Here is a 14,274-nt window from a genome sequence, read left to right on the forward strand (position 1 = left end):
AATTTGCTATTACAAGCTAAAACCATACAATTATCAAATGTAAACTGAAAGGAGTCACTGAGTTGATCAAGAGCCAAACTTTGATCAGACTGAAACGGAAGTTTTTCACAATCTAAATATAATTTCTTATTGGCATATAGTAGCCCTTGACTTACAACCATTCATTTAGTGACCATTTGAACTTTCAGTGGCACTGGAAAAAGTGATTTATGATTATTTTTCACACCAACAACCACTGTAGCATGACCATGGTCACCTGATCAAAACTTGGACACAGTAAGTGGCATGTATTTATAACTGTTACAGTGTCCTGGGGTTATGTGATTAATTTTTGTAAACTTGTGGCAAAGTAGAAGTCAGATTCACTTAATAACCATGTTAACTAACAAGAACTGCAGTGATTCATTTAACAATGATAGTTCATAAAATGAGAAAATTAACTTAACAACTATTTTGCTTAGTAATGGAAATTTTGGGCTCTATTTTGGTCGTAAGTTAAGGACTACCATAAAACTATTGTTATAATAAGGTATAACGGGAGATCTCCAGAAAATGGCACATTGAGTGACTGGACCATTTTTTTCTCCTGCTGACCAACAGTTGACTTTGCGACCAAAACTAGTCCTTTGGCATGAAAACCCAGATTTTAAAAGAAGTAACTAGGAATGACTAAGATGACCCTTCGACAATTGTGGACTTGCCTGGTTAAAGAAATCTAGTTGATTACAATTTTCTCCATCTTTTCCTGTCACTGTTTGCTTTTTGAAAGTGTGCCTTGGTTTTAAATATCATGTTTTGAACTTTTTTTTGCTTTTGATTTACATGTTTAATTAACTGTCTGGCTCAGGGGTGTCAAATACAAAATCTGCGAGCCACATCTGGCCCTTGGGGCCGTCCTGGAAAATGTAAGGGGCTGGCACACGTTGCTTTGACCCAGTCTAGCCACATTGCTTCAGCCTGGTCTATCCGTGTTGCTTCGGCCCGGTCTACCCAATGCGAAGATGAAACATGCCAGCAGTTTGGGAGTGGTATCAAGCTGGCCACACCCACCCAGTCAGCCATGCCCACCTGGCCCCCCAAGGTCAACCATAGCCCTGATGTGGCCCTCAATGAAACTGAGTTTCACACCTCTAGTCTAGTTGAATGCTGATTTATTTTATACCCTTGCTAGAATAAATATGAACTTTTATTTTACTGCTTTGCTTTGGATCTATGAAACATTTTGGCATATGGAAATTGATTTGATTTACATTTACTGGATTGTGTATTTTATTAATTTTTAAAAGAATTTTGTATACACACACACACACACACACACAGAGTATACATATTGTCTTTTTTCTTTCTAAAGAGATGAGAATGTTCTCTTTTGTTTCTATTTATCTCTATTGTGGGGAATTATCTTAATTTTTCCTGCTGTCCTTTTGTTACAGAACATCTACTTCTTTTGTAGTGAAGAGGAATTGCCTGTGCTTTGTTGTGAAAGTCAAGCTATAAAAGAAATTTGAATTATATGAAAAATAAAAACAATAAAGTATTTTGACTGTTATACATTATATATTTTTATAATGCGCAGAAAAAGAGATACAAAAGAAAGACAAATTGCAGATCCATTTAACTAATTAAAGCTTTCTTGGAAGCCTTTGAAGAAAAAAAATTAGATGAAAGATTTGACGATTTTACAACAGTTACAACAGTTATAAATCAGTCAAAGGATGACATACAGATACAAGTAATCCTCAACTTACAACAGTTCATTTAGTGACTGTTTAAAGTTACAATGGCACTGAAAAAAGTGGCAGAGTTACAACCTTGAGGTTCGTTGTGGGAAGCAAAGGGGATGTGGTGACTGGCTTTAACAGGCTGTTGTGGAAAACTGCATGGCTGCGCCTGAGGTTTTTGGCAGTGTTATTTGAACTGTTATTGGATTAATGACTCAGCCAATGGAAAATGGGCCGATATACTTCGGATCCAATTTTTTAAACTGTTGTCTGGGCTGCAGGCATTTGGTGGAGAGATACTTTTTAATGATTTCATGTGCATCTTCTAGTGCCTTGTGCCCAATAGGCCAGGTAGTTTGAAGGGATTTAATTCATTATTCTAGAGAGATGGTTTGGAGGCTCAGCTGATACAGTCCAAGTATGGGGCACATGCGCAGGGGATGTGCATGCATTGCATTTTGGGAGTTTGCACACACGTACGCACATTCACGCGCACTTGCACTTTTGAGCACTCAGTGTCAAAAAGGTTAGCCATCACTGGAATAGGACATCCCTATCTGAGATGATTTGGTCTGGGATCCTGTGAAGCCTGCACGGAGACCTTTGCCAGAGTACATGCAGAGGGGATTTGGGAGCATGCCCGGATGTGTATTTGTTTAGAGAAAGGTCGATGACAATCCAGATTATTGTGTTCCCAGAGGTTTCAGGCAGCTCAACCAGGAAATCCATGGAAATTTCTTTTGAGGGTGCCTTGGGGTTTGTGACTGGTTGTAGTAACCCAATTAGTTTGCCAGGGCAGCCTTTTGCTGCTGTGCACACCGGGCAGTTACAACCTATCACTCTATGTTCTTCATGTGGGTCCACTAGAATTGATGTTTTATTTACAGCATCGCTGTAGGATGGGTAGCCATTGGCCTTTGGACATGTAGTGTTGGTTTCCTACCCACTCTGTCATTGGGGAGAGTGAAGTCTGATTGCTGGTGGGTAAACCAACCATCCCTGATTAAGGACATTTTCAGTGCACGTTCAAGAGGCACCCACTTGAGGCACCATTTTGGTCTGTGATCTTGAGAATCTGGAACCCGGAGAAGGCCAGGAAATTCCTCTCCCAGGTAAATAGCATAGGATGAAACCCATCGCACTTGTTTTGGAGATAGCTTTCAAGATGTTTTAATGCTTTTGTTCTTGTGGTCCATGCGCACCACAAAAGGGGTTTTGCTACCTTCCAAAAAATGCCTCCAGGTGAGAAGTATCCACTGCACTGGATAGGTTTCCTTTCCCCAAACCTGTGCTCTGCATTCGAGAGCTTTTGAGAAGCGTAGCACAAGTCTGCAGGGTTCCTTCTTTACTATCTGAAGGAGAACAGCTCCCCTGCTACATCACTGTTATTGACTCCATAATGAACACGGTGCCCTCCCCACCCACCCATTATTGACCCATGTAGCTGGGACAATGCTATTGGAGTTTTCAGTTCTCTGAAATGCATCCCCAGTTACCTCATATGCCAGATCTAACTAGGCATCAGGTGCACCCAGAATCCAGTAGAGTGGTTAATTCACCCTTGTGCCCAAGATAGTCATCACTAGTTCTACTTGTATAGTTACTGATATTATGGTGCAAGTTACCAATGGGTCATCGTCTCCTCCACTGTCACTCTCTGTTCTGGTCTTGGGATCTTTGGTTAGAGTTCCCTCACCATCACTGGTGGAAGAAGAAACTCTATGACATCCACTCTTCTGGGCTTGGTGGCCCCTTTCCACCCATTTTTGGCTTCCGGGAGGGGGTAGGTGCCAGGATTGGCAGTCAGCAGCCTGATGATCTTCTTTGCTGCATTGAAAGCATCTATGGTGATGACGGCTGGAGATATGTTTACCTAATTTTGAGGGCTCTTATTTTTCTGTCCCAAATGATTATCACTGTTCTCAATTGAAATGAGCATGGTACTTGGTCAGGTCTATTTCTATCTCGTCCACCAAGACATACCAGCCCTGGTGCCAGTTTGCTAGCTTTCTGGCCAAGGTTCCTCATTTGAGGGGTTTGATTCTGGTCTGGATTTTCCAGTTGGCAAGTGGATCTTTGAATTGCTTCCTCAAGGCAGCCATAAATTTGTCAAATTGGCACAATACCACAGCAGTGGCACCATGGAGCGCCATGAAGCAGTGATGGGGCAAAGCAGGCTGGCACACTGACAACAACTATTAAGAGATGCTGTGGTTCAATTGACACAAAAACATTCTGAACAATAAGTGTTGCAGACATATTCACAACAGAGATCTATGACTTTGGGAAATGAGATGCAATTGTTTAGAAATAGCCCAGTTATAATTTTAAGAAAATGTTTTATTATTAAAAAATCAATTGAAGACATTTGATCCTGGACAGATTAGCGATAATGACTGCAGTAGTTTATGGTTGATTAGAAACTGTTATGGACTTTCTGCGTGTAAAATACAATAATAGATTGTACTCTGAAGTTTAATTTTGTTGTTGGGGTTAACCCTATTAACTTTTCTTATGGTAGCTAGATGGTAGCTCAAAATTCATTGGGCAAATGGATCTGTAGAAGTTTATAAATTGTAGACCTCTTTTGAAAGTATGTGTATGAGAAACATTGTTGAAATATATTTATCAGCATTCAGCTTGGAGGGACAATTTATGTATATGTTTTTAATGAACATTTTTGTCTTTAGTTTTGCTTTTTTTTTGTTTTCCTGTTTTCTGTTAAGTTTGTATTTTAACTTTGGAAATGAAGTAAAGAAATATTAAACAAGCAAGGTCTAACAATAAATATAAAAGATAAGAGAAATAATATCCAAACAAAATATGTGGTATCAGGCCCAAAAGTTTTCTGGAAAAGCTCAATGTTTAGCTTTTAAAAATCAGACAATGATAGAGATAAGTAGATCTTCAATCCAGAAGGCATCACTGAAAAATAGTACTTCCAAGTTTTAGCTCCCTCCACCTCCTCAAAATGATGGTCCTGCTAATAAACAGCTAAAAGAAATATGTTGAGAAAGCTAATCTAAAAAATTTTTTTTTGGGGGGGGGGGGACGGACTGTATAATATTGCTGCTGTCCTGATAGAATACACAAATAGAATGGGTGTATGATCCCTTGCACTAGACAGTTTGTGTTTAAAAAAAGAGTTTCAACTTTAGAATATTTGGGAAGAGTGTTCCCTACTAGTAATGAAAATTTGTATGTATGATAATGTGACATATTAATCACGTGTAATTTTCTGATAAGACCACTTTACTTGCAGAAAATCATTAAAATGTTTGTGAATTCAGAATGAATTAACTGGATACTATTCTTTTTAGTAGGTTCTCTTTTGCTTTAGAAAAAATATTTTTCTAATATAATATTTTTCCTTCAGTTACTGGAAAATTCAATATTTATAATTATGATTATATTTGTAGACCTGTCAATATCTTAATTATGGTTCTCTTTTTACAAATACAGTCATTCTGCAAGTAAAAGACAAAAGCCACTCTTTTGAAGACAGCAAAGTTTACATTTTGGACAGAGAGGACCACTGGTTTGAAAGAAGGGTCAAAGCAGCCATCTATGTCAAAATTGAACACCCCTCTCTCAACAGAATGGGAGGGATACAAAATCATCTATCACCAATCTACAACATAGTCCTTTCAACAGTTCCAAGAAGGCTCCGCACCCATTTGCACCACTCAGTGACCCTGATGACACAGATAAACCTCCAGGTGGCCTTAAACATAGTAAAAGAATGCAAATGACCAGGTGTCTGCAAGAAATATAAATCCTTTCATTCCCCACCATTCAGACAAGAGTTGAAGAAGCTTCTTGGATGAAAAGAGCATCTTCAAAGAAAAACATTAAAGTCATGTTCCTCTTTGGGGGAGCACATTTGGGACAACCATGACCTGGATTACTGAGAATCTCCATAGATATTTTTATAGTCAATTCCAATACCTTATAGTAAATATATATTCTAAATTTCTCTGGACTATTAATCCAGTTATAACTTTGTTAGATCAATTCTCATTTAATTTTCTGCTGCTTATTTTCAAATCCTGAACTTCCTAATTATCTTTTCTTTTGATAAGAATTGAAAATAAACTCACCTGATGCCTTTTCAAATTTGTCATTCCAAATGTTTTAATAGCTTTAAGATTTAAAAGGTTAATAGACAGTTTCCAAAAATAATTAGAAAGTGAGGCTTACAAACCTAGTGTATTTTGAAAGATTCCACCATGTCTGAGCTGATCCCATTATCTCCTAGCAAATCAAACTCGCAGAAAATCACTGATTCTGCAGATGTGAGAAGTAGCCATCCAAAGTACATGTGGACAATCTCCTGTCTTCTCCTTGCCTTTTTAAGAGACTGGTCTATTCACCAGTTATTCATCTTTGCTGCAGTTGTAAGGTCCATTTTTTTGTGGAGACATATTCAGTTTACCATATCTCTCCAGATTCTGCTGTATTTGTCATGCTTTTAATTTCTCTGGCTTAATCATTTCTTAATCCTTTTCTATCTTTTATATAATACTGTTTATTGAACATGTGAATACTGTTATTGTTATATGTATGTATGTTATATGCCTGTGAGCCACATATGCTTAGTGGTTAAAGTACTAGGTTAGAAACCTGGAGGTTGTGAATTCTAGTAATGCCTTAGGCAGAAGCCAGCTGGGTGACTTTAGACCAGTCGTTTGCTTCGAATTTCTTCTTTGAAGAAGGCAAAGACAAACCACTTTAAAAAATGTTGCCAGGAAAACTGCAGAAACTGGTTCAGACAGCTGCTAGGAGGCAAGACTTACTCAAATGTGTCTGCACGTACACACACACAATGTGCATACTGGGAACATTGAAAGAAATTATACAGATAATTTTCTTTTCTAAGGAACAGAAAAATATGAGGAAAATTAAAGGGATGAAAGCCATTCTGAGAAATCAGAGATGAAGCTCTTTTGAAGAACAGCATGTTAAAATGTAGGAAAAATTATCAGAATAAATTGTCAGGAAAAGACAAGAGAAAAATATAAAGAATAAGAAGGATGACTATTATTCTAAAAATAGTAGAAATGGCATATTGATCTGGCTATAACTATAGTTTAAAATGAAACTAATCAGAAAGAGAGCAATAGAAGATGAGTTGTAATGTGAAACATACATAGCTAGTATGATTAAGTTTCTGTACCTCTCAAGATGTAATTCTGGTAGTTCTGGTCTGCCTCAGCTCCCACTTTTATTAAACAAGCCAGGCCTTCTGCTATAACAAATTCATGAACCAAATCCTTGTCATCCTGTAAGGGAGAGGACAAAGGAAAAAAGACAAATGATACATTATGTAGCATACTGAAAATAAAGTAGCAGTGATTTTCACTATTCAGTCGTGTCCGACTTTTGACGATTTTATAGGCAAGTGCTCTTTACACTACCCTATCAAGCACAGCTTCTTTCAGTTGTTTGTATCAGCTTTGATTGCATCAAGCTAGCATGTTTTTTGTTTTCTCCTTTTTCTTGTTTCACTAAGCACATACAGACCCCTCATTTTGTGGCTATGGCAGTGATGAAAAAGCAATTTTATAACCAATCCTTGCATTTGTAACTTTTTCAGGTCTGTAAAGCAAAAAAAAAAAAAAAAAAAAAAAAGCGGAAGTAGGATCATAAGCACAGTTGTGGTTCATTTAAGAAACTGCTTCATTTAACAACTAAGTTGTTGGTCCCAATTATGGTTATTAAATGAGGACTAATTTTTGGATAAAAAAATAGTGTTCTATGTCGATATAACCACTCTTCAATAAATCATTCACCGACAAACTAGGATAAAAAAGATTTTTGGTGTCCAAGAATGTTTTTGAAGATGTATCATAATCTGAATGTTATCCATTTTGTCCTTTTCATTCTCTCTTTCCCTAACTACAAATGCTTTAGATCAGCAGTCCCCAACCTTTTTTGCCACCAGGGACTGGTTTCGTGGAAGACAATTTTCCACAGACCAGCGGAGAAAGGAGTAGGGATTACAGTCCTATAAGAATCTAAGGGAGGGGGTGTCAAATTCAAATCTCACAGGCAGGATCCGCAAAGGACCGGACCATGATACCTCTGGTTGCCAAAACAGGGCATGGGGGGGGGGGCATGTGCAGCCCCCGCACACCCTATTTTCGGACTGCACAGCCTCCTGCAATACTTTGACAGCCAGGTGCCGTGCAGGAAGCATCTATCCCATCTTCCCCCCTCCCCAGCCAGCTCATGGAGGAGAACTACAATGCTGATCTGGCCCTCAAAGAAATCCAACTTGACACCCCTGACCTAAGGCCTGATGATGTGAGGTGGAGTTGACCCTTCTCCCCATGTGCGTAGCTTTTTATTCACTCTGCTCTCTCCATATGATTTTTCTTCCTAGAATTTCATAGAAACTAAACTATCACATCTCTGTATTATTTAGACTGATGATCCAGTCTAAATCTTCCTACCCGTTATGACAACTATACATATATTAAAAATAATTTAAATAAATTCTGTAGTTTTAGGGACTAGCAAAGAATAATTGCAAATCTCCTATATTAGCAACTTATAGTTGGGTCCCCAAGCTGTTAAAAGAACCAAATTTTGAGAGTTGTCTTAAATACATTGAGATCATGGCTAATCTTACATAAGGAGGAAAGATGTTCCAGAAAGAGGGTGCCACAGCAGAAAAAGATTGCTTCCTGGAAATTTTCAGACAGAATGCTTTAGCAGATAAGATCCATTACATGCCTTCCCTGCTATATATCTAATGAGACAGTACATGTATTCAGGAAGAAGCAGGAATTTCATAGCAGTTAGTATAATCTGTTCTTTCAGAGTGCTTATACCTTTTGTATGTGTGTAGCACTTCTCCCAAAAGACTAGATTTAGGCCTTTTTATTCCTTCCCCAAGTGACTAACCCACTAGCCCTGGAACACCAACACAGCTAACACATTAGTTTGCAGCAATCCAACTAGCACACAAGTAAATAATTCAGCAGGATTCATTTATAGAAGAAACTTCTGTATATACAATAATATAAAACATGATGCAGGTATACAATACCCATGTAGCTCTTGCAATGTGGTAGCAAGTACAAGGACAAGAAGCAGAAGCCAGAACCACTAGAACTGAAGCACAGAAACACAGAAGCTCTATATTTATATAGACCAGTTACCCTAAGCTAATCTCTAAGCCATCTGGCATGGCTCACAACAGGTGCTGTTTCTTAAGTCACCAAACAGTTCCCATTGGCTGACTTGTTGTTATGGCTATCCCAGCTCATAATTTCTTATATACTGACACTTCTCCCTTTATGACTGGAATAGACATAAAACCGAATAACTTAATATTCTTCCCATGTGTACTCCATCCAATGGCTTGGTCATTATATCTGCCAGGTTGTCTTCTGAAGAACAATGAAGCAAGCTAATTAACAGATAACAGATAATCAGAGTTGGAAGGGACCTTGTAGGTCATCTAATCCAACCCCTGCCCAAGCAAGAGACTCTATACCATTTCTGACAGATGGGAGTCCAATCTCTTCTTGAAAGTCTCAAGTGATGGCATTCCCACAACTTCCGAGGGCAAGCTATTCCATTGGTTGATTGTTCTCACTGTCAGAAAGTTTCTTTTTATTTCCAGGTTAAATATCTCCTTGTTCAGTTTCCATCCATTATTCCTTGTCTGGCCTTTGGGTGCTTTAGAAAATAGCTTGACCCCTTCTTCTCTTTGGCAGCCCCACAAATATTGGAAGACTTCTATCATGTCTCCCCTGGTCCTTCTCTTCACTAAGACTAGCCATGCCCAATTCCTGTAATGTTCTTCATATGTTTTAGTCTCCAGTTCCCTAATCATCCTGGTTGCTCTTCTCTGCACTTTTTCTAGAGTCTCAACATCTTTTTTATAGTGTGGTGACCAAAACTGGATGCAGTATCTAGGTGTGGTCTTACTAAGGCTTTATAGAGTGGTATTAGTACTTCCCTTGATCTTGACTGTATTCCTGTTAATACAATTTAGGATTGCATTAGCTTTTTTGGCTGCTGCTGCACACTGCGGGCTCATATTTAGCTGGTTGTCCACTAAGACTCCAAGATCCCTCTCACAGTTACTGCTATTGAGCCTGGTTTTCACTCAGTCTATATGTGTACTTTTGGTTTTTCTTGCCCAAGTGTAGGACTTTACTTTTCTCTACATTGAATTTCATTTTATTAGATATGGCCCAGTGTTCTAGTCTGTCAAGATCCATCTGGATCTTGAGCTTATCTTCTTGGGTGTTAACTATTCCTGCCAGCTTAGTGTCATCTGCAAATTTGGTAAGTTCCCCTTCTATTCCCTCATCTATGTCGTTAATGAAGATATTGAAGAGTGCTGGGCCTAAGATGGAACCTTGTGGCACCCCACTGCTTACTTCCCTCCATGTAGACTTAGACCCATTAAGGACTACTCATTTAGTATGGTTTGTCAGCCAGTTGAGAATCCATCTGGTGGTGGTGCTATCTACCCCACTTTTTTCTAGCTTACCATAAAGTAGGTTGTGGTCTACTTTGTCAAATGCCTTGCTGAAAACTAAGTATATTAAGTCCACAGTCACTATGTTGAAGAATGAAATAAGAATATTTTGGCATCATCTGTTTTTAACAAACCCCCTGCTGACTGCTAGTTATTACTTTACTTGTTTCTAGAATTTGGCAGATCTGTTTTTTTATTATCTTTTCCATATCTTCCTGGGTATTGATGGTAGGGTGATTGGTCTGTGTTTCCTGGGTCTGTTTCCCCCCCCCCTTTTAAAGCCCTTTTCCAGTCCTCTGGTAGTTCCCTGGTGCTCCAGGATTTATGAAAGATATTGTACAGTGGTTCTGAGATGACCTCTGCCAGCTCCTTTAAAAGCTCTGGGGTATAATCCATCAGGCCCCAGTGATTTGTGTTCATTGAGATCAGACAGGTGTTCTCTTACTTTTTTTTTTTGCTTATTTTAACTTTTATTTCTGGTCTGTCTATTACAGTTATTTTTTGGTGGGTTGAGCTATAGTTTGTCTTTGCGTGAAGACTGATGCAAAGAATGAGTTAAGCAGCTCTGCTTTCTCTCTGTTGCCTGTTACTTCCTTGCTGTCTTTACATTTACATTTGAAAGCTTCTCTGACATTACAATACTTAATGTCCACATGCTTGCTTCTATTTTTCACTCTGTCACCTGTTGCCATTTTAGTGCAAGCAGCATTAGCCTTGAACACTGTTACATTTACATTTAAGCTTCAATCCTGTAACAGCTGTACGTACCAAGTTACCTCTGAACAAAGTTCAGATAGAGCTATAAGTTCTGTCTCCGCAGTAGAAATGGCTACAGTTGTTGTTTTCTGGACTTCCAACCAATTAAAGCCCTTCCAAACAATACCACAATTGGACTTTCTGGTTTTTACATCATTGGCATAATCACTGTCAACATAACATTTCAATTCTTCAGAGACCTGTATTTGAAGACCCAAGTTCAGAGTTTCCTTCAAATACCCGAGAATCCCTTTTATACCCATCCTATGCAATTTATTTATTTATTTATTTATTTATTTATTTATTTGATTTGCCAATTGTTTACAAGATAATAAGTATAAATGTATACATAGTTGTGAATACATGAAATGGGTACATATAAGAAAAATAAAAGAATAAGAGAAACAATAGGACAGGGACGGTAGGCACGTTGGTGCGCTTATGCACGCCCCCTACAGACCTCTTAGGAAAGGGGTGAGGTCAATAGTAGACAGTCTAAGGTTAAAGTTTTTGGGGTTTGGGGAAGAAACTACAGAGTCGGGTAGAGTATTCCAGACATTGACCACTCTATTGCTGAAGTCGTATTTCCTGCAATCAAGTTTGGTGCGGTTTACTTTGAGTTTGTATCTATTGTGTGCTCTTGTGTTGTTATGGTTGAAGCTGAAGTATTCATTGACAGGTAGGACATTGCAATGTATGATTTTATATACCATGCTTAAGTCAGACCGAAGACGGCGTAATTCAAGGTTTTCAAGTTCTAGAATTTCAAGTCTGGTGGCATAAGGTATTCTACAACGAGTGGAGGAGTGGAGAACTCTTCTTGTGAAATATTTCTGGACTTTCTCAATTGTGCTAATATCAGATACGTAGTGTGGGTTCCAGACTGATGAACTGTATTCGAGTATTGGTCTAGCAAATGTTTTGTATGCTCTGGTTAGTAGTGTGATATTACCAGAGAAAAAGCTACGTAGGATTAGGTTAACAACTCTTAATGCCTTTTTGGCTATGTAGTTGCAGTGGGCTCTAGCACTTAGATCATTAGAGGTGAGTATTCCAAGGTCCTTTACAGAGCTTGAGTCATCAACAAGATCTTGACTATTCAGCTTGTATTTTATTTTCTGATTTTTTTTTGCCAATATGTAAGACAGAGCATTTATTTGTTGAGATTTGAAGTTGCCATTTGTTTGACCACTCTGATACATAGTCAAGATCTTTTTGTAGGGTAGCAGTATTGTCTGTGGTATTGAACAGCTTTATATCATCAGCGAAGAGAACACAATTGCTCTTAATATGATCACAGAGGTCGTTTATGTAGAGTATGAAGAGAGTTGGTCCTAGAACACTGCCTTGGGGAACACCACTATTGACAGGTACTGGATTTGAGTTGATGCAGCAGTAAAGCGACTTAGGATGCTTACTTCACAAGCTATGTCTGGTCTGAACTACTGTGACAGATATAACAGGCTCCCTATTGCTGACTGATATATCATTTGATCACAGGCTTCACTTTTGCCTTTATCCAAACTGTTATGAAAATCTGTGCTCATAGTTGTTGGAGCAGAATTACAATCCTTCATGTTACATCTCTCCAACAGCTGTTCAATTTTCCTTCCTTGGCTGATAACATAATTACCTTTCTCAGTTTTTTTTATCTCTACACCAAGATAATTTTGTATTTCATCCAAATCCTTTAATTCAATGTTTTCTCTAATTGATTAGCAAATTCTTTTTTCTGTGACAAATCCTTTGCAATGAAATAAATGCTAACAATTGACAATCCCCACCTTGTAACTTTCCAGTAGAGATGCAACCATCAGCCTTGGAACTCTTGAACCCATCACTTTTCAATGCAGTATCTAAACAGACATTCCAATTCCTGGCTGACTGCTTCAGCCCATAAATGGCCTTGTTCAATTTATACACAGTTAGGCTTTTTACTTTCATAGCCTGGTCCTTGAACCATGTAAATTTCTTCCTCTAATTCTGCATTGAGGAAATGCTGTGGTTATATCAAAATGCCACATTTTATGGTCACATGCTGCTGCCAGTGCTAGTGCCAACCTTATATGCTTCCACTCTTCACCCTCGATGAGAATACCTCATCATAGTGTACATTTTCCTCTGTGAAAAATCTTGTGCCATTAATCTTGCCTTGAATTGTACCTCATTGTTTCTTTTTGTATACCCATTTACATCCTACGGCTTGGCAACCTTGTGGTAAACTCATAGATGTGAACACTTTATGTTCACCAATGGATTTCATTTCTTTGTCCATAGCTTCTTTCTACTTTACCTGTTCAATTTTGGGCAATGCCAATACTTCCTTATAGTTTCTTGGCTCATACCACATAATAGAATAGAATAGAATAGAATAGAATAGAATAGAATAGAATAGAATAGAATAGAATAGAATAGAATAGAATAGAATTCTTTATTGGCCAAGTGTGATTGAACACACAAGGAATTTGTCCTGTTGCAAATTACACACCTTTACTTCACTAGCAGAATACCTGTCAGGTGGAATCCCCTTGTTCCATCGCTCTGACCTACGTGGCATTGACTGCTCTTGTGTTTCAACCCTCTCTGGCTTCATATCTGAGTCATTATTTTCTCCTGACTTCTTTTCTTGTTCTTTTTCAATTTCTTCTCCACTGTCACTAAGTGAGTTACCATCACTAAATGGTAACCATCACTAACTGGATCATTCCAAAAATTGACATCAATTATGTTCCCAATTTTGCTCTGCAAAGCTAACAGATCTTGAAATCACTATTCTTTTGCTCTCATCACTAAAGCAATAGCTCTCTGAGCCAGGTTCATAGCCTGTAAATCTGACTTTTTTTGGATGACATGTTCTCCTGATTGCTTTTGGAATATGCACCCATGCATTGCTTCCAAACACCCTTAAATGTGCCAGAGATGGCTTTTTCCCATATAACACTGCATATGGAGTATCATTAATTGATGAACTCCACAGCCTATTGATTAAATAATTAGCAGTCAACATGGCTTCACCCCAGTATGACCTGCACAGACCAGAATCCTCCAGCAGTGAGTCCTTCATTGTTTGTAAGACACTATTCCACCTCTCAGCTATACCATTTTCAGCCGCTGTATTCGGATTTGTGCATCTGTGTTTTATTCCTAACTGTCCCAACCACTGTTGAAAACTTGCTGACATGAATTCTGAACCTCTGTTAGTTTGCAGCTGACATACCTGTTGTTGATATCTCCTTTCTATGAAGCTTACCCATTGCTTAAATTTCTGTAGCACCTCTATTTTACTCTTTAGTAAAT

At 38.3% G+C, this 14,274-nt stretch overlaps 1 protein-coding gene across 10 annotated transcripts in view; it reads right to left on the reverse strand.

Annotated features, from left to right (window-relative positions):
• Nucleotides 1-14,274, reverse strand: part of FHOD3 (formin homology 2 domain containing 3) — a 268,815-nt gene that overhangs the window by 143,872 nt on the left and 110,669 nt on the right. For all 10 annotated transcript variants that reach the window (XM_026678282.2, XM_087946239.1, XM_026678281.2 and 7 more), the window contains exon 5: nt 6,898-7,003. In XM_026678282.2, the coding sequence (XP_026534067.1) occupies nt 6,898-7,003 (106 nt within the window). The remainder of the gene's footprint in view (nt 1-6,897; nt 7,004-14,274) is intronic.

This window comes from Notechis scutatus, chromosome Z (assembly GCF_049901735.1).
Source record: "Notechis scutatus isolate UNSWTSFEM ecotype Mainland chromosome Z, rNotScu1.2, whole genome shotgun sequence".
Taxonomy (NCBI): Eukaryota; Metazoa; Chordata; class Lepidosauria; order Squamata; family Elapidae; genus Notechis; species Notechis scutatus.